Raw genomic sequence first — 26,034 nt, 5'->3', positions numbered from 1 at the left:
GGGAATCGAAAGAAAAAAGGGGGAAATTACTTTTTTTTTAAAGGAGAAAGCGGTTTCCCAATTTACATGCATCTTATTTACTGGGTTTCTTACTAATCCTCTTAAACAGGTGATTGTAGGGAAATTGCTATTCGAGACAGAGTTCGCTTAATAAGTAGAAACACTTACTTGAGCAGCCCCTTTTGAGCAGGAGATATGTAGAATTCGGGCTGTTTACTGTCAATAATGCTCTTGACCACTTTCAATGGTGTCTCTGAATTGGAATAATATATATGTGTATCAATGGTGCCTGGTATTATAAATAGCAGAAAAGTAGAGTGTTCTGAAGCACATACAGATTATAATTGGTGCTGCTTCGTAAGAAACTGAGCTTCTTACCTTAGTGTAGAGAGCAGTGTTTGTTAGTTTCTAATGCGACTAGATCCGCGGTGCGATTGCCGTGCGTTCTGTGAACTCTGCCGGATCTAACCCGGAAGTGTAAGAGAGAGAAATTCTGTGTGCTCATGCGAAAGTATCTTGACAGACGGCACCACAGCCATGTATTACCTGAACAAACAGGGAGGGGCACACTCTCCAGGGCTATCCAAGCTGTCCCATATCATTTGGATGTGGGCTCTCAAACACAAAATGTTCCTGCTGTCCCAACACGTTCCCGGCGAACTCAACCTTCTGGCGGACGTGCTCAGCATAGATTTCCCACTAACCATAGAGTATGAATGGCGTCTACACGAAGACATAGTCTCCGTCTTCACAGAATGGGGCTTCCCAGACATCGACTTGTTCGCTACTCACGAGAACGCCCAATGCCAAAACTACACCTCCAGGTACCCCAGAACTGCTCCAAGGGGAACTGGCTCTGGATAATATGGTCATGGAAATTTGTTTACGCTTTTCTCCCAGGACTCCCCTTCTCAACAAGATAGTGCATAAGATGCACCAGGAACCAGTAACAATGACATTGGTGGCTCACATGTGGGCCCGCCAACCCTGGTTCTCTCATCAGATGGAGATGTCCCTCTCCCCTCCTATTAAGTTGCCCTGCCCGTACAACTTTTTTTCTCAGGACAGAGGGAAAACACTACACCCATGCCCACAAACTCTGAACTTAGCGGCCTGGCTCCTGAGGTCATAGTTCGGCCACCTTCAAATCCCTCGGAGATGAATGAACATACATTGGGAAGCTAGGAAACCGAAGACCCAGTATTGCTATTCCAGTAAGTGTTAAGGCTTTGTCATCTGGTGCTATACCAAGGGCCATCAGTCTTATACCCAAATCGTTGTATCTGACCCACTTGTTGGACTCGGGACTGGTTTTTAATTCCCTAAACGTTCACATAGCTGCTCTCTTAGGCTATACTATGTCACAACAGAAGATGTTGTGGTGGAACATACCAGTTATTAAGGCTTTTATGGAAGGGGTTAAGAGAATTCATCCCCCCCCCCCGTTTCTAATCCAGCTCCTGGATGGGATCTCAATGTCGTATTGACCAGACTCATAGGGTTTCCCTTTGAACCAATGCATAAAGCAAGTCTAAAAGACCTTACTTAAAAGACGGCCTTCCTAGTAGCTATCACTTCTATTAGAAGGGTTGGCAGACTACAGGCCCTTTCAGTCCTAGACCCTTTTGTTACAGTCCATAGGGGTAAGGTGGTTCTGCGCACTCCTCCCCGGTTTGCGCCTAAATTCATTTCGGAGTTCCATGTGAACCAATCAATTGAACTACCCACTTTCTTCCAGAATTCCCACTAGCATGGCCGAAAAAAGCCTACACACACTAGATGTGCGCAGAGCAGTCATGTTTTACCTGAAAAGAACGAAACTACTGAGGAAGACAAACCAGTTTTTTGTTTCAGTTGGAGCTGGAAGAGAAGGGGATCCTGTCTCTAAATCGACTATCTCAAGGTGGATTGTCAAATGCATCACACTATGTTACACTCTTGCTAAGCGAGAACTGCCCTTCAAGCCTAGAGCTCACTCTACTCGGGGCACTGGGGCTTCCATAGCATTCATTGTAAATGTTCCCCTTGAGTCCATTTGCAAAGCGGCAACCTGGAGTTCTGTACACACCTTTTACAAAACACTATTGCCTAGACGCTCATTCTAGATCTAATTCTCAGGTGGGACAAGCAGTACTAAGACATCTTTTTACTACTGTTCCTTCTCACAACCCACCTCCAACTCCAGGTACTGCTTGCTAGTCTATGCACTAAGCATATTAACAAGCATCAGAAGACATGCACTACTCACCGTAATAGCATTTCTGATGATTTTATCTGCTTAGATTTAGATGCGCCCACCCTGCCTCCCTGCTCGGGTGGAAGGAACATGGACGGCTTACTACTTTCTCTCTATGTACTCACTCACAATAGCCTTGGGCTCCCTTATCGCAGAAAAAATAAAATCGGGGAGACCTCGGTGCGTGAGGGATTTTGGGTACACTACATGTCACGATAGGGATAGTGTTACAGACAAGCCTATGCCGACGGCCCCTTTCGGTCCCCAAAAGACAAGATGCAATACTCCACGGTTACCACTGGATGTCGGACCATATGCACAGCATGTGATTCTAAGCAGATGCAATCATCAGAAATGCTATTACGATGAGTAATGCATATCGTAAACTTGCTGAGCAAAGGTTTCGCTCACATTTTAATTTTTTTTTTACAAGATGCTGCTTGGCTGAAAAATTGACCTGTTATACCCTAAATGGTATTTAACAAAGTTCCAAAAAATTATTTTGAAGGAATTATGCAAGTACTGAAGTGGTCGTCAAGTAATGGGCAAATGCACAGAAATCCGGAGAATGGTACGTCTTCCGAATTAAATTGTGATTGAAATCTTTGCTCAGCAAGTTTACACTATTTTACCATTTTGACTGACTACCAAGTCCAATTGACATGGACATATAGCTGCTTTAGGATCCAATCAACAGCCACGACGTTTAATTTGACAGTCACTTTGAATAACATCACCTGACGAATCGCTAGCCTTGGGAACAACCCTCCTGGTTGAAACACGTGTTGGCTGTTCTTTCAGTTGATTAAATTCGATCACACACTTGCAGTCCAAATTGTATCCTTGATTCTCAATTAGTGATCTTTAGTACATTTTCAGGCAGTGTGCGTGGTCTTTACTTCCAATAACAATGTCCAATCAGTTTACAACCACTCAAGATGTTCCAAACAGCTTCATAGTAAACTCCCAGCCAATCACTGTTGCACAGAAAGTTCTCCATCTTGTACTGGGTCTATTGTAGCTGGCTGATAACATAGTTAAGGAAATGTTGTAGTCGCATCCAATCCAACCCTCAACTGCAACAACTACTAATGCCACCTAAAGGTACCTGAGCTATCTGCTCCTGTTACCCGGGGACCTGACACTCGAACATAGTAGATGGATTAACAGAGCTTTGGTGGTAGCTGCGAAGCAAATCCTGAGGGTCTGCAAATCGAGGAAAAAGCCGAAAGTGGAGGGATGGTTGTCTGACTTCCAAATTTTGTCTAGTTATGAGAAGGTCATGTTAAAAAAAAAAAAAGAGGGGAGGAACACTTTGAGATATGGGGACCATTCAACGCGTTGTATAGTTGACACCGAATTATTACAATAAATGTAGGAGAAATGGGATGAAGGGATAAGTTGGAAGGACATGAATGAACTGAATGATATTAGGGAATTGCGTTTTGTTATTTGACAGGCACCCGCACAGGCAGGCATCCGCCCGCGCACAGGCAGGCAGGCACCCGCCCGCGCACAGACAGGCACCCGCCCGCGCACAGACAGGCACCCCCCCGCGCGCACAGACAGACAGGCACCCCCCCGCGCGCACAGACAGACAGGCACCCCCCCGCGCGCGCGCACAGACAGGCACCCCCCCGCGCGCGCGCACAGACAGGCACCCCCCCGCGCGCGCGCACAGACAGGCACCCCCCCGCGCGCGCGCACAGACAGGCACCCCCCCGCCCGCGCACAGACAGGCACCCGCCCGCCCGCGCACACACACACAGGCAGGCACCCCCCCGTGCGCACGCACACAGGCAGGCACCCCCCCCCGCGCACACACACAGGCAGGCACCCCAAGTGCACATGCACACACAGGCAGGCACCCCCCCGCACGTGCGCGCACACATGCAGGCACCGCGCACGCACACACAGGCACACACACGCGCAGGCAGGCACCAGCACACGCACACACAGGCACACACACGCGCAGGCAGGCACCAGCACACGCAGGCACCGGCGCGCGCACACATTCGCGCAGGCAGGCGCGCACACACACACAGGCAGGAACCGCACGCGCATGCACAGACAGATGGGCACATGCACCCGTAGACAGATGGGCGCGCAGGCAGGCGCGCACACACACACAGGCAGGAACCGCACGCGCATGCACAGACAGATGGGCACATGCACCCGTAGACAGATGGGCACACAGGCAGGTACACAGACAGACGGACGGAGAGGCGGGCTTGCACACGGACGGAGAGACGAGCTCGCACACGGACTGACGGAGACACACACACACACACATGGACGGACGGAGAGACACACACATGGACGGACGGAGACAGCCGCGCGCACGGACGGACGGAGACGGATGTTGTTTCACAAGAAAGTTGCATTTATCTTACACAGCCCGTCAATGTGAGGGCATTCCTGTGGAACTCCTGTCCTAAAGCCTTTCTGTAGAGCCTAATGTAGGAAGTATTGTCAGCTGGATGCAGTGAGTGTCTATGCACAAAGTTTCATATGCAGGGATGATGGTCTCCCTGAGACAGGAGATCTCCTTCCTGTACTTGTGTGGGTCCAAACCAATCCATGTTTTCAGACTGGTCAGATATTCAAGTTTTAGCCAATAAAAATATCTATTTCTAAAAATGTGTTCTTGGTTTCAATAAAACCAATTAACCTTTTTATACAAAAGGTTAATCCTAAACATAACAATTCAAACCCAATTAATAAGGCTGTAATTACAATTCTAAAATAAACTTAAGATTTCATCTAACCGTGTCAGTGTAGTTAAAATAAGGAAAATGAGTTCCCCTGCTAAAAGACGATCGATTCTGAGTAGGCTGGAAACCATGCAAACGAAAATAGCAATCCTGCAGGAGACACACCTGCTCCAGGAAGATGAAAGAAGGATGCGTAGTAGATCATTCTCTCTCCAATTTTTTGCCTCAAGCCAGTCTAAAACGAAAGGGGTGGCGATCCTTTGTAGCAGGGACCTAGACTTCCACAAACAGGTCATGGGTGATCGGGAAGGCAGATACTTGGGGGTGAAGGGTACCATCCATGACCAAATGTACACAATTATAGCAGTATATCCCCAAATTACTCCAGAAGATAGGGAGCTGGTGCGAGGGCAGAGTGATAATAGGTGGAGATTTTAATTGCGTTATGGACCCAAAAATGGATAAAACACTCCCCCCTGACAGCTGCAGACCAGCGAAATAGGCAGGCCTTGGGTAACCTCTTCAGAGACTTGGAGGTGATAGAGACGTGGCGGTTCTTCCACCCAGAAAACAGGGAATATACACATTACTCGGCAGCACACCGAGGATATTCTAGAATTGACATGATCCTGGTGTCTTCCACCCTGATCCCCCATGTCAAGGAAATAGAAATTGGGGTCCGATACCTTTCAGATCACGCCCCAGTGGTAGCCCGCATAGAACTGCAGAAAACATCGTACACATCGCACAATGGAGGCTGAATGAAACAATCCTGCGAGACGTAGCGCTTAGGGCACATATGGAGGAAGTCATAAGTAATTACTTCCTGGAAAATGACAATGGAGAGGTGGATTGGCGGGTTGTATGGGACGCGGGGAAAGCAGTTGTTAGGGGTGAATTCATAGCTCAAGCAACGCAATACTACAGGGAGAAAGCCCTTATAACACAGAAATTAGAAGAGGAGGTAAGCAATGCTGAAAAGCTCCATAAGACCAGTCAGACGCCCAGAGCCTGGCGAGACCTCAAAAAAGCTAGATCCAAACTCGAAAACCACATGGTGGACAGAACAGCGCAATTGCTTTTAAATACTAAGCAGTCTTACTACATACACGGGGGGGAAAGCGAACAAATTCTTGGCAGCCAAATTACACAAACAGCGCGCAACCACATTACCCGGTTAAGAAACAGTAGGGGGGTATTACAAACGGGAGATAATGAGAAATTAGAAACAATGGTCCACTTCCACAGAAACCTGATGTCTAGTGGGAACCTAAACGCAGCGGATCCAGTGTCCTATTTGTCGGCCGTACAATTACCACATATCTCCGTACAGCAGAAAGAACAATTAGGAGCCCCTTTCACAACACAAGAAGTGGGTGACACGATAGCAGCACTGTCCAGGGGAAAGGCACCCGGCCCAGATGCTTTGGGGAACAGGTTCTACAAAGTTTTCCTCACCCAGCTGACAACTCCCCTCGCACGTCTCTTCAACCTAATTAGGGATAAGGGAGCTGTCTCAAAAGACATGGGACACTCGGTCACAATTCTACCCCTAAAGCCGGGGAAAGACCCGGTGGAATGCTCCAGCTACCGCCCCATTGCCCTCCTCAATACTGACACGAAACTGTATGCAAAAATACTCGCAAATCGGTTGGCGACAGTATTGCCTGAGATAATTCATGCAGACCAGGCGGGTTTCGTACGGGGAAGACACACTCAGGATAATGTCAGGCGGGTAATAGACATCATAGACTGGGGCACCAGAAGCGCCCAGAAATTCGCTATCGCCGCACTTGATGCCACACGGGCATTCGATAGCATAGACTGGGAATACATTCGGCAGGTGCTAGAAGGTTTCGGCTGTGGGCCAACATTCACCAAGATGGTGCTGGCTAATTACCAGTTTCCATCCACACACCGAATAGTAAACGGCTATACATCAGAAAGACTCAATATCCAGAGAGGTACTCGGCAGGGGTGCCCCCTCTCCCCCTTATATTTGCCATGGCAATGGAGCCATTCGCCCACAGGAGTAAGGGAGAACCCGGATATTAGTGGAGTGCGAACAGGTGAGACCCAACATAAGATAGCCCTATACGCAGACGATATTATGCTTCCCCCATATGTGTCCCAGGTGTGAAGTGTCGTTTTTGTCACCCCCCCCCCCCCCCCCCCCCCGAAACTGATTCAGCAACTCCAAAAAGCCGTGCTCAAATTTATCTGGGGGAATAAGAAGCCTAGATAGAATCCAAAAAAAGATCATGATGCTCCCAACCCTTCTGGGGGTGGCTAGGAGTGCCGGACATAAAGAGATATGTCTTAGCTGCCCAACTGGCCCCAGCACTGAAATGGGCAGGCAGTGACCCCCTCCCAGGGTGGGGGGAAATAGAACAGTTCGCTACCGACACCCCACTACGTGTGCTTCCATTCCTTAGACCAAAAGCACGAGAGAGGGGTGGTATCCTACTGGAAGCGACAAAAACGACACTTCACACCTGGGACACGGCGATCCATGGCAGGGGGATTAAACTAGGTCTGGGTCCTATGTCCCCTATCTTACACAATCCGGATTTCTCGCCTGGGCTCCAACTGAGATTCTGGGATGACTGGCAGGGAGCAGACACAATGTCCCTACGATACTTGTACCAAGACGATGCCCCACTATCCTTTGATTTATGCAAACAAAGATTTGGCATCACTGAACAGCATAGATTTAAATATATACAAATGCATCACTGGATCTCGCACCCTGCAGTAAAAAGGGCCGGCCTACGCCCCCCCGAAGGCTTAGAACTCACGATATGGGAGGGGGCACAAGGAAAAGGGATTACCAGACTGTACAAGTTACTAGACAAATCGCAAGCAGATGATACCCTCCAATACATGAAGGATTGGGAGCGGGACATGAGGGGTGGGGGGAGATTACTCAGGAAGAATGGAGTGAAATCTGGAGGAGGCCTCACAAACTATCTAAATCCACGGCAATCAAAGAATCAGCATATAAGTTATGCTACCGATGGTATCTGCCCCCAAACAGAATACATAAAATGAATCCCACTTACCCCTCAGACTGTTGGCGACAGAGTGGTGAAAGAGGTGACCTTTTCCATATGTGGTGGTCGTGCCCAAAGATAAAGGTTTATTGGAAAGAAATACTGAGTTTAATCAAAGACATAACAGGCGCAGACCTACCACAATCCCCCAAGGTCATTCTGTTGGGGGCAGTGGCAGAAGGGACTTACGCAGCTTCAGGGAATAGAGCAGCCCTCATCACCCACCTACTAGCTGCAGCAAGGATGACAGTCGCCCAACGATGGAAAACAGTGGAAGGCCCTACCACCCCTTGGTGGTGGATGAAAGTGTGGGGAGTTATGGCGATGGAGAACATTTGCGCCACAAAGTCAGGGACATACCTGAAATTCCTAGCCATATGGAATCCACTTCAAGACTATGTGGGGGAAAGGGAGGTCCAATTCTTTAAACCCAGGATTTTAAGAAACATTCACATCAGATAATGACAGCAGAAGATATTGTGGAGAGAGAAGCTCCCATTTTTTTTTTTTTGCTCTGGTTATCACCTTGATACAGTTTGGATAAGATTTTCTCTAAGGACTTAAGGGTGGGATGGGGTGGGTGAGGGTGGGGGGGTTCTCGAGAGGGAAAGTTGGAAGACAATAATAGTTTCAAGGCCAAAGTTCAGGTAGGTCAAAATAATATGTTTATACAGCCAATAATGGTTGTATTCCGGATATAATCGAAAGCTAATGGTTGTCTTACATGCTAAAATGATTGAAAATAAAGTTGGTTAAAAATAAGGGAAGAGGGCGGGAAGGGTGGGCAAGGGTGGGAGGGGTCGAGAAAAGTATGAAGACAATACTAGACTCAATGACAAAGTTTAAGAATGTTGAATAATGGGTTCAAATGGGTAACAAAGTTTATAACTTATGTTGGAACTAAAGGCTGATGTTTGTCTTAAGTAAAAAAGGAAAATGTATTCACCCTTTAAAATTTCAATCCATAATTAATTTGCAGTTACAAATTGGTTAACATATTTAAACCTATACACAAAGGTTTTAGGACAGTTCAATAAAAGGTGCTTTAATGTCTGACTCATATACCAACTTAACTGATTGTGTGATTTTTAAAAATATTTTTTTTTCCATTTCTTAGAAAAACCCAACATCGATGAGTTGGATGCTCCAATCCACACCCCATATAAGATGATCCAGACTATTGGGCTGTCTGTGGGAGCAGCTGTGGCCTACATAATCATTGTGCTTGGCCTCATGTTTTATTGCAAGAAACGCAGAAAGGCAAAGCGGCTGCACAAGACCACTGAGGGCGAGGAGCCAGAGATGGAGTGCTTAAACGGTGAGTTAGGTTGCCTCAGGCACTGTTTGTGTTGCCATTCCCACTGTAGTTTCTTTTGACAACTGTGTTTGCTGAGGGTTAGGAAATGCAATTCTTTCTAGAGCTGTCCCACCTAATTCTGTGGCATCCCAAGTGTATCTTTCATTGGCTTATGTGATGCTGGACTGCTATTTGGGAATTGGGTATTTTTCAACCCTCTTGCTCAACTCTTGTTTAGGGGAATCTTATTCTTAAAGCTGCTTGTGTGGAGACCTGCATCCACCCCTCCCCTCTCTCCCACCATGGGATTTCCCCTTTCTGTAATGACTTGTGTGAGACAGGCATGGTATCAAGAGAGACACCGCCTCAAAGGTGTTGGCTTTAAAACCTTTATTTACAAGAAAACGATAGTGGTTCAACAGAGAATAGGAAACCAAGGTTGGTTTCAGGTGGTCTCCATCACCAGGTGTAGGTTGGTAATTTTCAATCAAAACAGGGCTGTACATAAACCACCCCCCCACAAAGCCCTTGCAATACTTTCAAATACTTTCAATGTCTTTGGGTTCCTTGATGTTCCCTTCCCCAAGTTTCAACGTGTTCAGTTTCAAACACCACAAAAGAAATATAACAGTTCCTTTTGAAGCTCCTCAGTGTTCCCTTCCCCAAGCTTCAATCCTTTCAACACTACAAAACAATACATCTCCAACTCGGTTAGGCCTCTCAGTGTTCCCTTCCTCAAGCTTAGGCCCCTTTTTGGTTTCAAATACAAGTTCAACTTGTTACGATATACCTTTCCTTTTGAACAGTTTTCTCATACACACTTCACTTGTGTGACAGACTTTCGAAAACTGTGTGGTTCTTTACTCCTAGGCGTGACTCTATAAACCCACTCTTTATTCCTTGATCTTCCTTCTTAAGCCTTTAACCTCCATGTGCTTCTTGCACCTTCCTTACTTTCTTGTACACACATTTAGCCATTCTTGCTTTCTCGTGCACACTTGCACTGCCTCTTGCTTGCTTTCACCTTTTCCGTGCCCCTGGCACTTTACTTTTCTTTCCCGTTTCTCTTGTTTGTTCAGTGCTCATTTGCAGCCTCCTTTTCGTTACGGGTTACTTGCACCCTTTTTCTACACTTTTCTGTCCTACCGGTGCTCATTTGCAAATAAACAAGGGGGTCCTGGGAGTCTCTCTGCCAGACATTCGGCCTGGTTACAAGAGCCTTACCCAGATTCTTTAGCTCACTATCTTTCACAGAGAAGAAATATCCAAAACATATCAGTCTTTGTCCTGTGGCAGTCCAGCACTGAAATGCTAGGCAATTCTCCTCTGAATAAGAGTACCAACAGCAACCCCAGACATGTTTCGGTCTGGTTGGACCTCATCAGTAGGGTGGTGCTGTGGAGCTGTGCCTCTCATTTGCACCATTCTTTTTCTTTCCGCGCTCTCAGCTCTTCACTATACACTTTCCGCTTTTCACTTTACATGTCACATCTAGATGGGATTGTGAATTTAGCATGTGCCACACTTAGATGAATAGCTTAACTTAGCCTGCGTCACACCTAGATAGGATTGTGAATGTTAGCATGCGCCAAACTTAGGTGGAATGCTTAACTTAGCCCGCGTCACACCTGGATAGGTTTGTGAGTGTTGGCATGCGCCACACTTGGATGAAACTGTGAATGTTACCAGGTACCACACTTGGATGGAATCGTGATCACTAGCCTGCCGCACATCTAGGTAGGATATTGAAGATTAGCAGATGCCACACTCGGATGGAATAGTGAAGGATAGCAAGCATCACACCTAGACATAATTTGCTAGGACAGCAATGCCAATTAACCAGTCTACTAACAATCTCGCCCATCTGCATACATCTCTCAAACTCTAACCAAACACAACCACAAGCCTACAACACAACAATCCGCACAAACTTCACTACACTGCAACAACAAAACAAACCACACATTGACTTGCACAACAGCACATGACTTCCGACCGTAAAACACCCCAAGCCCAGCCAACTGACCCACCGGGCTGAGGCTGCCAACATGCCAACATCACTGCTCTCTTGCACTTTTCCAGCTCATTCCCACTAACTCACCCTCCCATCCCCTTTTTTTTCAGAGCCGCCAGAGCGCCAGGGGACCACTCCGGTGGTGATAGTGCACGGTACAAATATCCTTTAACATTAACATGTCTTTCGCACTCTTTTCCAGTCGCTTTCAACTTCAAAACCTTTTTACCTTCTGTCGCATGCTTTTCGCTCCGTGCCGTTTTTATATTGTGCCTTTCTCCCGCTCCGCTACAGTCACACGCACGCTCCTGAGTTAATTTCTCACAGCTTTCACGAAGCTCATCGAGCAGTGATGAGTTGACCAGCGGTTCCTTCAGCATACATGGGGTTGAGGTCTGGGTGTCGCCACATGCCCCTCACACACTCTTGGGGCTAGCACAGGTCCCAAGGGAACAAGCACTTTCCTGGATGCTGCCAGCAGGATGCAGGCAGCCTCGCTCCGGCTCCTTGGAGACACTGCTCCCTTGCCATGCTGCATCCCCTCAGACACTGGGCCGGCTTATTGGCACACCTTTCTCCACCAGGCCTCAGCTCCTGTCAGTCTCTGCTCTTTGGCTCCTCTTAGCATCCCCAGTCTAGCTCACATCCTTGTGAAAAACCACACATTTTATAGTGGAAAAACCAGTCAAGTGGAGTCAGGGGTGAGTGGTCATTATTAAATGCCTGACTGTGTCCGACTCTTAGTGGGACAACAGGAATATCTTTCTATTATGGGCTTCCCTTACTTTCCCCATGTTGTTTCTATGGGTAATCTTTACTGCTATTAGTTGCCTCCTCCTTGTCTCAGTATTTCTTGGGGAGGGGGAGATGGGATGATATTGAAAATACCCCATGAAGGCTGAGGGAGAGTAGGTTGGGGTAAGTAAAATGGGGGTTCTTATTATTCTTTGGAACAGTAGTTCACCCAAGAAAATGTAGTTAAACATTAAGAGAAGTCCAAGGGTCTTCACAGTGGCACTGCACAAAAGGTGCTGTGTCACAGTGCAAAATGCAGATGTCTATGGCTTTTACCAGACTCCATTAAACAGTAAGAAACACAAACATTCTAGTCCGATTAAAATACAAGTGAGAAATAATTCCCACTCACTCAGGAGTTAGAATTAAAAAGCCGAAAGTCCAGCAAAAGGCTGGGGCTCTCTAAGGTTAAAGGGAATTCGCACAGAAATAAAAGAATTTCCCTAACTGCACTTACTTGAGCTTTGCCTATTGCACTCTACTCCCTCAATCCCCCCGGCACTTCTCCTCTTGCTTCCCCCTTGCACAATCTGAATGACACAAGGCCTAGTAAGGTTGTTTTTGTCCTCCCTTTGTCTCCCCTTCCTTGTCGAGCCTAGAAACACTTGTGTATAGGTGCGTTATAAATGACATCTCGTATCAAGGGACTGGAAATTCTACTTCCAGGTTGGTGTTTGCTCCGTCTTCACACATGATATGAAATTATATCATGTGATAAGTCATTTATAACGTGCCTGTATGTAAGTGTTTCTAGGTGTAACAAGACAAGGAAGGGAAGACAGGAGGAGGACAATCTTACTAGTCCTTGTGTCATTCAGATCATGCGAGTGGGAGAAGTGGCAGTGGGGGAGGGGAGAGTGCAAAGGAACTTGTAAGTGCAGGGAGGTGGCTCATAAGTGCAGTGTGTCAGGGGAACTGTAGGATTGCAGATACAGTACCTAAGTGTTTGGGAGGCCCAGAGGTAGTGCAAGGGCAACTGTTCATGCAGGAGCCTGGTCCTGTAAATTCAGTTGGTGGCCAGGTAACCAGTATGCGCAGCAGACTGGGACATCAGCAAGGAGAGCAAAAGCATAAGTGAAAAAGGTCTTGAGTTGCTTCCTGAACCTTAGGTGGTCCTCCAAGTTTGAGAGACAGAGGTTGTTCCAGAGGAAGGCCCCAGCCGAGGACTGAGATCTACCCCAAACCCCCTGCCTGGAGAATAGTCTGATCCTCAGAGTTGGAGGTGGATGAGCGGAGGGCTCGAGGGAAGATGCTTAGGAAGAGAAAGTAGTGTGGTCCCTGGCCCCAGAAAGCCTTGTGGGCGATGCAGGGGGTCTTGGACTTGTTCCTTGCAGCCACAGGGAGCCAGTGGACCGATTTCAGGGTTGGAGAAATATGATCCCTGTGCTTGAGGCCAAGGACAAGTCTTGCAGTCCTGTTCTGGATAAGTTGTAAAGGTCGAATAGTAGAGGCAGGCATATTTAGAAAGAGGCTGTTGCAGTAGTTTAGCCTAAAGAGGACCAGGGCTGTGGAGGCAGTGAACTTCAGGGGGAAAGTGATAAAAAAAGAATACCTCTGAGAAGGTGCAGTTGATAGTGACTACTTAGCAGCGTCAGAGATGTGAGAAGAGAAGGAGATGGTGGAGTTAAAGATGACACCAAGGTTCTTAGCCTCACAGGGAAGATGCAGGTAGAGGGCCCAGGGTGGGCGGCCTGAGAGAGGCAATGCGGAGGAAGGTGTCCCAATGAGGAGGATCTCAGTCTTACTGCCATTAAGGCAGACATGGTTGGAAGCACACCATTCCTGAATTGCAGATAGTTGGGTATGAAAGGAGCAGAGGAGACTGAGGGGAACCTGAAGGTTCCCCTCAGTCATATGCATAACACTGAAAGTTAGAACAGAAGGTAGAGATGCAGTGGGCAGAGGTAGGTTAGACCCCTGGGGGACACCACATGTGGAGAGAGAGATGGAAGAGAAGAAAGACCCAAGGTGGACTTGGGAGGGTCGATCTGAGAGAAAGGAGGTCAAACAGGCTAGGGCCTGACCAGAGGTACCCAGGTCATCACAGAGACGATTAAGCAGGATGTCCATGACCATGTCGAAAGCAGAGGATAGATGAATGAGGACAGAAGGAAGGTTAGAGTCTAGATTAGAGAGCAAGCATTTACAGGTGTTCAGGAGAGCAGTTTCCCTGATTGTGACTGCTCTGAAGCCAGACTGGTGGTCTGGTGGTCATGGAGACAACCAACCGATCAGTATGTTGATTAAGCTGGGAGATCACTAGCTTTTCCAGGAGTTTGGCCAGTAAAGGAGTGATGGAGGTCAGGCGATAGATTGCCGGAGAGGATCAGTAGAGGGCTTCTTAAGAAGGGAGTGCATAAAGGGGAGAGGAAAGTTCCAGTGGCAAGAGTGATTGCAGAAATCAGCCAAGGCTGGAGCAAGGGTGTTGTGGTCCTTGATGGTTCTGGAGGAGCAGGGGAGCACCTGCTTTGACGATACTTTCCTAGAGTCTGATGCCATGCACTTCCTCTCATCCACCCTACACCTGAGCTTAAGGGTGGCGAGGTCGGAATCTTACCAGGAGTTGCACTTGGATGCAGGCTTTAAACGGATCCTCATGACCGGGGCAAGGACATCCATGTTAGAGATGGAGAGATAAAAGTTGGAAATGGATGTGTCAGAGTGTGAGTCACCAAGGTGTAGAAGGAGGAGAGAAAGTAGCAGTGAAAACCTCCACTGACGCACGCTTCATGGGCCGGATGACTGAGAAGGTGGGTGGCAGTGCTGGGGTCAGCTTAGCTAGAGGGGCAAGAGCGACAGGTGAGAGGAGAGAATAGTTGTCAGTCCAAGAGAGGAGTGGTGAGAGGGTTGGAGAGGGGGAGGTCTGACGAGATAAGAGCATCAAGGGTGTGCCCTGCAGAGTGAGTCGGGCCAGAGGGAAGAATGGAGAGCGAGTTGCAGAGGTTGCGAAAGAGCCCAGAGGACGGGCTAGAAGCATCCAAGTGGATTTTGAGGTCTCGGAGGAGAAGTTGAGAGGTAGCGGCAAGGAGGGTGAGCAGGAAGGGTCGGACTCCTCGGAGAGGAAGAGGGTGACCTGTCCATGTGGCCTGTAGATGGTGGCCACAGTGAGAGCGAGGCTAGGAGAGCTGGAGAGCCTGCAGACCAAGCATTCAAAGGAGGAGTAACTCTGCATAGGAATAACAGAAGCAGGGATCCACTCCGGGAAGATCAGGGCTAGTCCCCCTCCAGGATGGTTGTTTCTGGGAGGATCTTGTAGCCATGAGGGAGTAGTGTCAAAACATGTGACAGAGCTGGCCATGAACCAAGTCTCGTGAGAGAGTACATCCAAATAACTCTTTGAGGAGACAGCAAATGTCCGAGGTGTGTTTGACAACGGAGCAAGAGTTGAGAGTAATATGGAGCAGATAGCCACCTTTGCAAGACTTCTGTGGAGGGGTACAGGCATGAGATGTGCCCTGCAGAAGTGCTAGGGGTGCCCGGGAATGGGCGGAGGCGGGAGGAGTTGGCAGGGTAGCCAGAGGAACAGGATGGTGCCGGAGAGGTGGCGGAGGAAGGAGAAGGCAGAGCGGTCAGAGATGCAGCGGAGGGTGACGGAGAGGTGGGGGAGGAAGGAGGCGGCAGACCAGCCAGATAAGCAGAGGAGGGTGCGAGAGAGGTGGCGGTGGAGGAAGGTGGCAGAGGAGCCAGAGAGGGGTAGGTAGGAGTAGCGGGAGAAAGGATGTTGATAAGACACAAGAAGCATCTATCGAAAAGGAGGAGATTGCCCTTAGGGCCCTGGACCAAGACGGTGCCATTTAAGTAGACATTAGTGATGATCTTGGGGTAGTGGAAGGGGGCCACGAGGGCCTCCCACCAAGTGCCACCATTAATGGGAGAGGAGGAAAAAGGAGAGTGAATAGAGACCATATGGAGGGCCCATTGGCCTGGAGAGAGAAGAGCAAAGAGGTTGTTGGTCTGTCTCAAGGAAGCACTTGTGTAGGTATTGACGATAGGGAGGCCTGGGTTGGAGACCAGGATGGTCCCTTTTCAGCTTCTTCCTACCAGACTTGGTGGGAGGGATAGGATAGTCGATAGAATAGCAGTTAGAGAAGATGGAGGAGACGGAGAGCACCATAGAGGGTGCAGGCGGAGAGTAGGGGGAGGCAAATGCTTTCAATGAAGACATCCAGTTTCTCCAATCTATCAACATGCTCATTGGATGATGCTTAGTTGGTCTGCCAAACAAAGGGGGTGATGGGGAGATTTCAGATTTATGCTTGATCCCTTTTCCTAATTAGACCCCCAGAACCTTTTGCTAGATTTCTGGACCTTTTTCTTGTTCGCCTGAATGAGGGGTCTTTCCCCCCCCTCATTCATTTTGCTACTCAATCTTTGGTAACTGTTCTTTGTTGTACTTAATTTATATGGAGTCTGCTTTCCTCCATATCTCTTAACGGCATCTGTTACACTTTCGCAGCTGAAAGCAAGCGTCCCCAAACAGCACGATCCTCCCCGCAATGAGAGACAATGAAGGACTCTCCCAAAATGGGAATAAGGCCAAGACAGAGTGCGGGTGAGCGTAAATGGGAGTTTATCAATCAGAATTGGGCATGCAAAGAACTCTGCAAACTCCGAGAGCGCTCTGTCTGACAATAGCAAAGACAGGCGTATATATTTACAAAAAACGTCATCAAAACCTACATACTATAGGGGGCACAAGTTCATTGGGATTGGGTGGCGACGACTAACTATAGGTGCTGCTGCGGTGTGGTTGGTCTTGGCTGGAGGACGTCACTGGTCACCCTCGTGGGTTGGGCTGGGCCTGGCAGGTCGGCTTGAGTTCATCCGGGCGGTGTTGGTGTGCCGAGGCGGTCTGTGGCAGAGATGAATGCCTTTTCTGACTTACTTGCCCTCTGCCATGCACACTGCAGTCATTCAGTCATTTACAGTTTTATTCTCTTTAATAAATCTTTCAATAGGTTAATGCAACACAGGAGGAATGCACCTTGTGAGGGGTCTTGGAGATAATATATCGTGGCCTGGTTACTCGTGATCTGTTGACCGGGACCATAGGTCGAGGGGCTAAGCTTCGGGGACTGGGGCGGGTGGTACAGGTCTTTCTGTCTTGTTAGAAGTGGTTATGGATGTTTCACTGTGTGTTGTCAAAGTGTTGGGTGTCCTGATTGCACAGGGCCATAAGTCTGAGACAGTCCGGTGGGTTGTGGGGTTTACGAGGGGGCGCTTGAGTTTAAACTAAGGTTTACTGCTGTGCTGTAAATAATGCAGGTGGCTGGCCGCGGCCTTGGGTGCTGGAGTGGGGCTACACGTCTTTGAAGCGGCTCCAGCCGGGTCGGGGGAGGCGTGATAACGCAGAGCGGGGCTCTGTTCTCATGTCTTGGTAGCCTTCTGAGGGAGGGAGGGGGATACATCGAGACCTTGTACGCTTTCACAAAGGTATCTCCCTCGTGTGTTGCTGAATTATAAGTAAAGACATCGCAAACATTTGAATACTTTCTATAATACTTATTTAAAATCACTTCAAAACATGCATTTAACCTTTGCTGGGTGCGTTTCGATTATACCCAGTTCGAGCATCATATTTGTACATTATACTCTAGCAGCTACAGTGTTTCAGTTACATGCATATACATTCGCAGTAAATGAGGTAGTGGTTAGATCAGTGGAGTACATAGAAAACGACCCGCCACTGTACGTGACGGAGGTGGCATATGAGGGGCTCGGACATTCACACATGACACGTGCACTCTCGCGCATTCTTTACATGAGTTCATAGTATAGTTGCATCCGCTTTCTCGTGTACTCTAGCAGCATTAGCTTTAGTTATGGCGCGAAACCACGTGAGGTAGGCTGCCCAGTGATACACGCAACGAACAGATCCCTGGAGCGTTCCTTTATCATTGGCATCTACCTGCAATGGTGCGAGCTTGCCATAGCTTATATCATGGGAGCATACTCTCTCATTTTAATACCTTCTACAGGTGTTTGTATTTTGTGGAAGAAAGAAATAATGCAAGAGGTCTTGACATTAATGCATAAAGACTGTCTGCCATCTGATGACCATATTACTGTTCTTTTCATTTCCCAGGCCTGCTGGCCGGGTCATGCTAGGAGCGATGATACACTGCGGGAGGTGAACTGATACAATGTTAGTGTATTATGCTAGCTCATGTCCGTCTTGTTCGTGGGAACGTGCTTGCAGCGGATCTGCCAGGGTGCTGCGGCAACAGGGATGTTCTCCAAGGGTGGGGGCCGCGCTACAGTGCGCTGAGCTCACACCATCTGTACCGGGCAAAGAATGGTTTTTGGGCCTAGCTAAATTTGTGTTGTAATCAATACATATGGGCATTCGATACGTGTGGGCGATGTCTCCAGTGGGTGAGCCCTCCACCACCTGGGCCCGGGTGGCATGAGGGAACGCCCAATGAGCCATAGCCCTCACCTGGGGAAGAAACGCAGGCGAGAGGGGTCTCCTGGACCAGCCCTCCCCTACACAGCCCACATCACCCTCTGTGCAGTGCTGCTGGGGACCCTTTGGGTTCTCCTTTTTGTTTTCTTTTTCCCCCAATAACTACTGTTCTTAAGGAACGCAGGCTACTTTGTAGTCCTCCTACAACTTTAATTTATGAGGGATTAGCACACCCCACCTTATGTCGAGTGCCAAGGGGATACCTCGTATACCCCTTCTCTCTGCTCCTGTGACTTTTTTGTCTGCGTCAACCTTAAAGTTATGGCTGGTTGCAGTGGATGTGTTCTACCAACTTTAGTGCTATTTATTACCGCAGACTGCCTCGGTTATGCACCAAACGGTCACCTATGTTCTAACATGGTGGCTCCTTTCTTTTCCTTGCCATTTCTTGTGTGCTTGTCATTTGTTCCATTCTGTGAGGGGGAGGTCTGAATAAGAGTTTTGCCTTTGGTGGGAAACCTTGGGTGTCCCTGCCTAGGCTCCAGTGTGTCTGCGAAGGCAGGAAGCTGGAGAGTATTTTTATATACCCCTGTCTTTTGTCTGCTAGAGGGCCTGATTGAAGCCCGTTCCCACTGGGTGGTGAAGGGGATGGCTGTCCTGATTGCACTGCCACCCACCTCTTTAAAAACTGCTGGGAGAGTTTGCAGAGGCGTGAAGGGGAAATGAGAATAAAAGGAGAGGTTCCTGAGGCAGAAGGCAATTCGACCAATGGAACAGAAGATCTGAAGCTCAAGACGACCAGAGACACCTGCAGACCTTTCCAGTAACCGTGTAGCGACTATTGCTGTTCTGACCCCGTTCTCTTATCAACAGAGGAGCTCCGAAGAGGATGCCTTCCATTTGGCCGGTGGGACCGAACTGCAGATCGAGGTGCTGTGACCTTCCCGGCCTGCAAACCGCGAATACCAGGGGACCTCAGACCCATTAGCAGTGCACGTCTTTGTGTGGACAAATCCGCTCAGAACTTTTGTGAGCTCCAGTTGCACCTCCAGAGGCACCAGAGTGTAGGACTGCCGAATTGAGGAAGATCGACCGGGTGATAAACGTTCATTGTTGGAGCTGATAAAAAGGCGCCAAAACCGCAGACCGATGTGGGAGACCAAAGAAGTACTTGCTCAGGGATGTTTCTCGCAACTGCTAGTGCGACATCCCATTCAGAGTCCTTCCTTTCGTCACCAGCACAAGGAATCGGGAGACCAGGTCCGTTGCTGCTGCACAGGAAGGAATCCAGCTACACCTTAAACCAATTTAAGATACTGTGGGTCTCAAGGTAAGGCGAGTTGTTGCTCCAGCGTAACTGGAGTGCGTTGCAAGGTGTTTTCGTGTCCACCCATACCTCTGGCCCAGGCTTAGCAGCTTGTGCTCTTTTAGTGAGTCCTTTGTAGGGTCTCTAGAACTTGTGGTGTTGTCATGATTCCAGGATCCCCCAAGGCTCAAGGAGGAACTTGGACCAAGAAACTGGCTGCCTGGCGCAGGCACAGGCTGATGCATGTGTCCTAGCCCCATCCAAGATGGCCCCCAGGTTGGACCAATCAGTGACATTCAACATGGCCTCTAGAGGACCATTGTACAAGTTTCCATGGTGGTCTAGTAGTTCTGGGTGGGCCCAGGGCTATATAAACCCCGCCCTGGGCAGCACCCAGCGCTTAGCGTTTTCTCCGGCTGCCAGCTTGACGCTTGCCAGTCATGGATCACCTTGTTCTGCACTTCGGGTCAAGACGGCTGAATCATGTACTGCACGACAAGTCAAGGCTCATGCCTGCAGCCCTGCGCAACGTGTCAACCTCAGGAAACCAAGAACCACACGACGTGAGTCAAGATTTAATCCCGACACCAACCTGAACGTGCACGGACCGCTGGATACTTCAGACTGTTTCTTCGTCAACCGCTGGATTCCCCGCACGCCTCTGCATTACGCTCTCCACCACAGCTTCCGCAGTCATAAAACAGAGTTAACGGTGCCCTGAAGGTACCGTGCTTATCCCTCCCACCACCCACGCATCACTTACCTGAACTGTTGCCAATTCTGTGAGTAGCCGCGCCAACCTTCTTCATTGACTCGCCGCATCTGGGGGAAAGAAAACAGTTATTGACACAAACATCTAATACGTGGGGAGGTGAATGTAAGGACAAGAACCCAAGGTGGATTTGGGGTGTCGCAGCAGGCGTGGGCATCCTAATAACACAGTGGAAACAACTGGCAATCCACCTAACCTCAGTGAAGGAACTGGGGGAAAGACTAGGAAAGGAGCTGGGAGTCAGTCAAAAATCTCAGTGAAGAAACTGAGCTGAACTAGGACCAGACCCAGTGAGGAACACCACCGAACCAGTGAAGGAGCTGGAAGTGACATTTGGTGAAAGATGCCTTAAAGGGGAACACGGGAGCGTTCCTGAAAATCAAGTCTTCCAGGCCACTCCTGCCTCTCTGACCACTTGGTGACTAAACCTGCAGTGGGCAGTGGGCAGAGGGGAGGGAGTGTTTTGGGCAACATCTGAAGGCATCCACAGACCGGACCAGAACTCGCTGACAGTCGGGACCTGGCACTCCTGCAGGGCCCAGAGGTAAGCGTTAGTTATCTACTAAAGAATTTTTGTTTTAGTAACTAAAGTATCCAGATGAACTTTGCCTTCTCTGCTGCATAAGACTTTTGTTCCCATCCTACACTTGAAAAACTCTTGACTAGTTAGGGATTGCACTGCTAAAGCATTAGGAGCCTTGAAAAGTGTTGCTGAGAAAAATCTTGCAGCTAATAGTATTGAATAGCCCTCCTTTTCCCTCCTACAGACTTTGCCTGTGTGACTTTATAAATGAATGAAACTGTCATTTTCTGTAACAAATGCGGGTGTGCAGCACTACTAGTTATACGGTAGAACTGTCATTTTCGGTGACAATTGTAAGCGTGAGCAACTACCATAGAAGCGCTCACCTTCAAAAGGTATTGTTTCCTATGTGAATTGGTTAGTCTAAAAGAGTATTTACTTACCTGTCTTGTGTATTTAAAATAAATGTATATTTTATTATGCCTTTCAGTGTATAAGAGTTTCTTTGGACTGTTATTGACTGGGTTCATTTTACTTACCTACAGCTCACATCCTCCTCATATGAGGAGCCTGGCTGCTCTGCCACTCTACAAATCCTTTGGGTAGTACAGACTTATACTAAGAGTTAGGGTCCTGTATACCAAGGGATGGTTTTATAGAGTCTTACCTCCAAGTGGACTTTGGGAAAACTCCCCTAACAGTTGACATCATCGGATAAGAGAACATTTTTACCTGATACAGGTGCGCAAAAGGAATTTTACACTTTGGCTCAAAAGAGACTATATTTGGTTAAAGTCAATATGACTGTGTTACACGGAACAAGTGTTTTTGCAGGAAACACGCACTTTACCTACAGGCAGTTTTTAAGCTTGGTCTGTAACAGATTTTGATTCTGAAGTTGATGTCACTTTAAATCCATCTAATGTGTTGTCACTATTTGATGCCATTTCAAATTTACGTCATTTGAATACTAGAAATATTGACCAAGTAGAGTTTTTGAATGAGAATTGTTTCGACAGCGTGATTTTGCATATCCATTCTTGAATAGTTTCGGATTCACTTTTATCAGCGGCAGCAACTCTTCTAACACTAGGCTGTGGTATTTATGAAATAAGTAAAAAACCAACAAGCCCAGAGCACCTGACAATCTGTGACTGAAGGGAACCCTTAATTATAATTTGTGACAGAACGGGCCGCCAGGACAAGAAATATTTGTGCCATAGTGGCAATAGTCTGATAATGGAAAGCAAGATACAGATTGGTTTTGGCCTGGTAAAGCCCTCACAACTTCTCCTATCAAGGAGTTCTCCCGCTAAACAATGTCTTTAGTAAAAGTTACATAAAAATGATGTGGAATAATGGAGGGTTCTCCCGCCTCTTTCAAGAGCAATCGAGGTATTTTGAGGACTATGATATTCTTTTATTACAAAAGGTATGTCTGATAAACTGGTATTAGATGGCCACACTGTAGATCTAAACATGGCCCTTAACTGGCCAAAGGAAATATCCTTTGGGTGGCTACTAGTTGCCATTAGATGCATCCGTTATTTGAAATAAGAGTTCAGGCTATTAAACTACAATGGAACAAGAACAATGTTTCGAGGGGATTGCGTCCTCCGACGTATACCATATCTGACAGTAATCACCGCAGCTCTGCTGCGGTGATTACTGTCATAGATATCGAATACGTCGTCGGACCATCCCATCAAAAGAACGTTACCAGGTAAGAGTAACTTGTTCATTCAATTATGTTTTTTTGTTTTGTTACTGATTAGCCTTTATTGGAACCCTGTGAATGCAGATCATGCAACCATTTCAAATTTAGTAAATCCTGTTCTTTCGAGTTGGACTCTGTGAGGGTGTAGGGGTTAAGACTCAGACACAAGGGAGGTGTGTTGAGTGCCAAAGACTTTTATTAATAACAAAAACAAGGGGGTGGGAATTGGAGGAACTCCTAACTAACCCTACCTCGAACATAACTAGCATTTGAAACTGTCCGAATGTCCAAAGTGTCAGGTCAGTGTTTTCTCTTGACGTCCTCTGGAGCTGATGAACCCTGCAGTCCCTCCAAGCTGTTTCTCACTCAACCTAATTTTCAACAGATGAGCCCAGAACACCCTCAAGGCTCAAGGGAAAGGGGAAGTGGATAAAATAACAAACTATTCAGATTCCCGGGTTCCAGTCTGGAGGAGATCTGCATGAATGCTAGAAAGAATGACATGTTAAGTTAAACATTCCCAGGTTAAGTAATCCACTCTGGTAATTTTTTATTTATTCTTTTTACCTGGTTACTAAAGGGATCTTGCACTGAAGCCTTCTTGGTAAAAGAAGTTCTTTACTCTAGTCGTAACAAAGTTCTTGTGTCTAACTGGGATAAGACTCGCTGTGACATTAAGGTCCAAAATCTCTCTTCAGAGTCTCATAAAAGATGCTCTTGACAATTCTGCGTACTTAAATGAAAAAGTGGATCCTGCTACTGGAGTTTTCCTAATTAGACACTTACTTGACTGCCATCTGCTTCCTATTACTAGCCCCACAGTTGATCCCTGTATCAAAGTTGAAGTATTGTGTTAAAAAGGTTCCTACAATTGGTTAGTGCAAATTGCTCAAACAACTCAATCCTTTTGATTCAAACGGGTTAGTAAACATTCAGTGAAATCAGCGCATTAAGAAAAGTAGTCAAAATTAAGAATTCAAATGCAGCATGCATACAATACTGCAGATGCCCACCAGAGGGCCTCCCAAAACCAGCATCCGCTTCCTTGGAAGCACTTGTCAACGAGCAAGCTGTGCAATGGGTCTCTGGGAAGTAAGTGATTGAAGCAGACTTTAGCTTCTGTTTTTTTCACCGCGCTAGTTCATTTTTAACTTACAAAAATAGGTCCCAGCTGTGAGAGCACTAAAGCCATGCGCTGCTGAAAATTGGAAAAACCTTTAGTTCTTCACGCGTGCACCACAGAAAGTTGCTGCGCACAACATTACCAGCAGCTTTAAAATCTTGCAGCCTGCCTGAGTTCTGGGGTAATAAATGTTCACTGCAACGTTATTTGTCTTTTTACCTGTGTTAGGTCAATATTTGGGGTAGTACCCCTTGGGTGCACTACAACAACCAAATGCCTCCTGGTAATAGGAACCCAACCTTTGGTATAAGTCTGTACTACACAGGTTGGTAGTGTGGTTGAGCAGCCAGGCTTATCTCAAGAGGGGGAAATGTGAGCAGTAGGGTAGTTACACAAAGATTCAGTGACAAGTATCCAAATAAACACTTGTACTCAAGGTTTCTTGATTAAAAAATTATTAATTTACCAGTCATTTGAATAAGCCTTGTTTAGAAGGGAGCAATATAATAGCAACACACAAATACCTCGGAAATGCACAATTTCTAAATCAGCAAATAACCATTGGGAATATGACACTTCCTACACCCTCGGGTGACTTGAATAGCTAGGAAACTGTGGACATTAATATATTACTGTTGGTATTTAGAATAGTACTGAGATGAGTGTCAAAGAAAAGGTTATTAGAACAAACCAGAGATCACAAAAATTCTTAAGCAGGTAAATATTTTTGGACCCCCAATGCAGAGTAAGTTAACCCCTTCCTGGAAGGATGGGTGCAACACAATGTCAGAAGAGAAGTCATTCAGTATTCCAGGCTAGGCCAATGGCAATTGGGCAAAAGTCTGTGGGCTGAAGCACTTCTTGTAGGTAAGTAAGAAAAGTCTTTGCACAATATTTCAGAAGTCTTTGAAGAAAAAGAATCAATGTAGGGTTGCAAGCTGTTAGACTTGTGCGTAGTAGAATATGCAATCTACTCTACAACAAGAGGTAAGTTCTCATAGACTGTACTGTACCTTTAGTTAGAAGAAAAAATGCAGCAGATGACTTCTGTTCCTGTGCAGCTTTGCAGATCCTGGTGTTCCTGGGCCTCCGTCGTGGGGACAAGAGGGAGGACCTCTGGGGACTCCTGCACTACAGTGGAACGGTCACCGATGCCAACCGGCAATCTTCAAACAAGTGTCACTTCGGTGTTTCAGCTCCTTGAGTCTACCACAAATGGCACCACTGCGGTTTCTGGCTGTCGAGATGGGCTTTCCTTGCATCTGGGGTCCAGCACTCTGTTGTGGCTCAGGCTCGGTCAGTCCTGCTTCCTGGGAGTCCGGAGGATCTTCCTTGAGCTCTTGGCCAACTTTAAAGCAACGCACACAAATTGGTGTTCCTCTTCTGGCTATTTGGTTCCAGCAGCAACTGCAGTGGAAATGCAACCAACTTCGAGAGGATGTCCAAATGGCTTTCTTAGGAGTTGATTGGTCCTACCAATTCAAGGGGAGAAGTCCCTGCAGGGCTTTTCTAGTCGAGGTGAATTCGGACCTTCAGCACAGCAGCAGGGCTTCACCTGGCAAACGGTTCTGGAGTTGCAGCAAGCGTCTCTTCCAAGTTAGTCTTAGTCTTGGGATTCCTTCGTCCAGTGGTCGACACTGCCTTCCAAGCCAAAAAGCCTAGCCTTTTATGCAAGTTTCTCCCATTCATTCTAGCCTAGCTGCCAGTCAAACAGCAGGGTGGCTGTCCTTTCGGACAGCCAGCCGGCCAATCACCTGTGGGTACATTTCTGTTACCAATGGGATTAAGCACAGGGAGATTCGGCCACCTCCCTCACTTCCTGCCTCTGGAGCCAGAGGCGGCTTCACTCGTGAATCCCACCAAATTCAAAACTAACAAAGGGACCAAACCTGGTTTGGCACACAGAGTAAATCTCAAGAAGGACCTTTCCACAGAGAAATGGTGAGAAAAGACCGGGGCCATGTTAACAAAAATGGCACCCAAGGGTGCTTTACTGCAGGTGCAGACGCAGCCCGTGGTAAAAACACACAACAGTAGTAAAAAGTGAACCACTGCCACCAGCCATTAATCGCAGAAAG

General features: G+C 47.5%; 1 protein-coding gene across 1 annotated transcript in view; it reads left to right on the top strand.

The window, feature by feature from the left end:
* Positions 1-26,034, top strand: part of PTK7 (protein tyrosine kinase 7 (inactive)) — a 998,735-nt gene that overhangs the window by 716,526 nt on the left and 256,175 nt on the right. The window contains exon 14 of the mRNA XM_069608884.1: positions 9,121-9,321. Coding sequence (XP_069464985.1) covers positions 9,121-9,321 — 201 coding nt within the window. The remainder of the gene's footprint in view (positions 1-9,120; positions 9,322-26,034) is intronic.

This window comes from Ambystoma mexicanum, chromosome 4q (assembly GCF_040938575.1).
Source record: "Ambystoma mexicanum isolate Mex_15411 chromosome 4q, UKY_AmexF1_1, whole genome shotgun sequence".
Classification (NCBI taxonomy): Eukaryota; Metazoa; Chordata; class Amphibia; order Caudata; family Ambystomatidae; genus Ambystoma; species Ambystoma mexicanum.
Note: the sequence above shows the minus strand (reverse complement) of the source record. Positions and strands in the feature narration are given on the sequence as shown.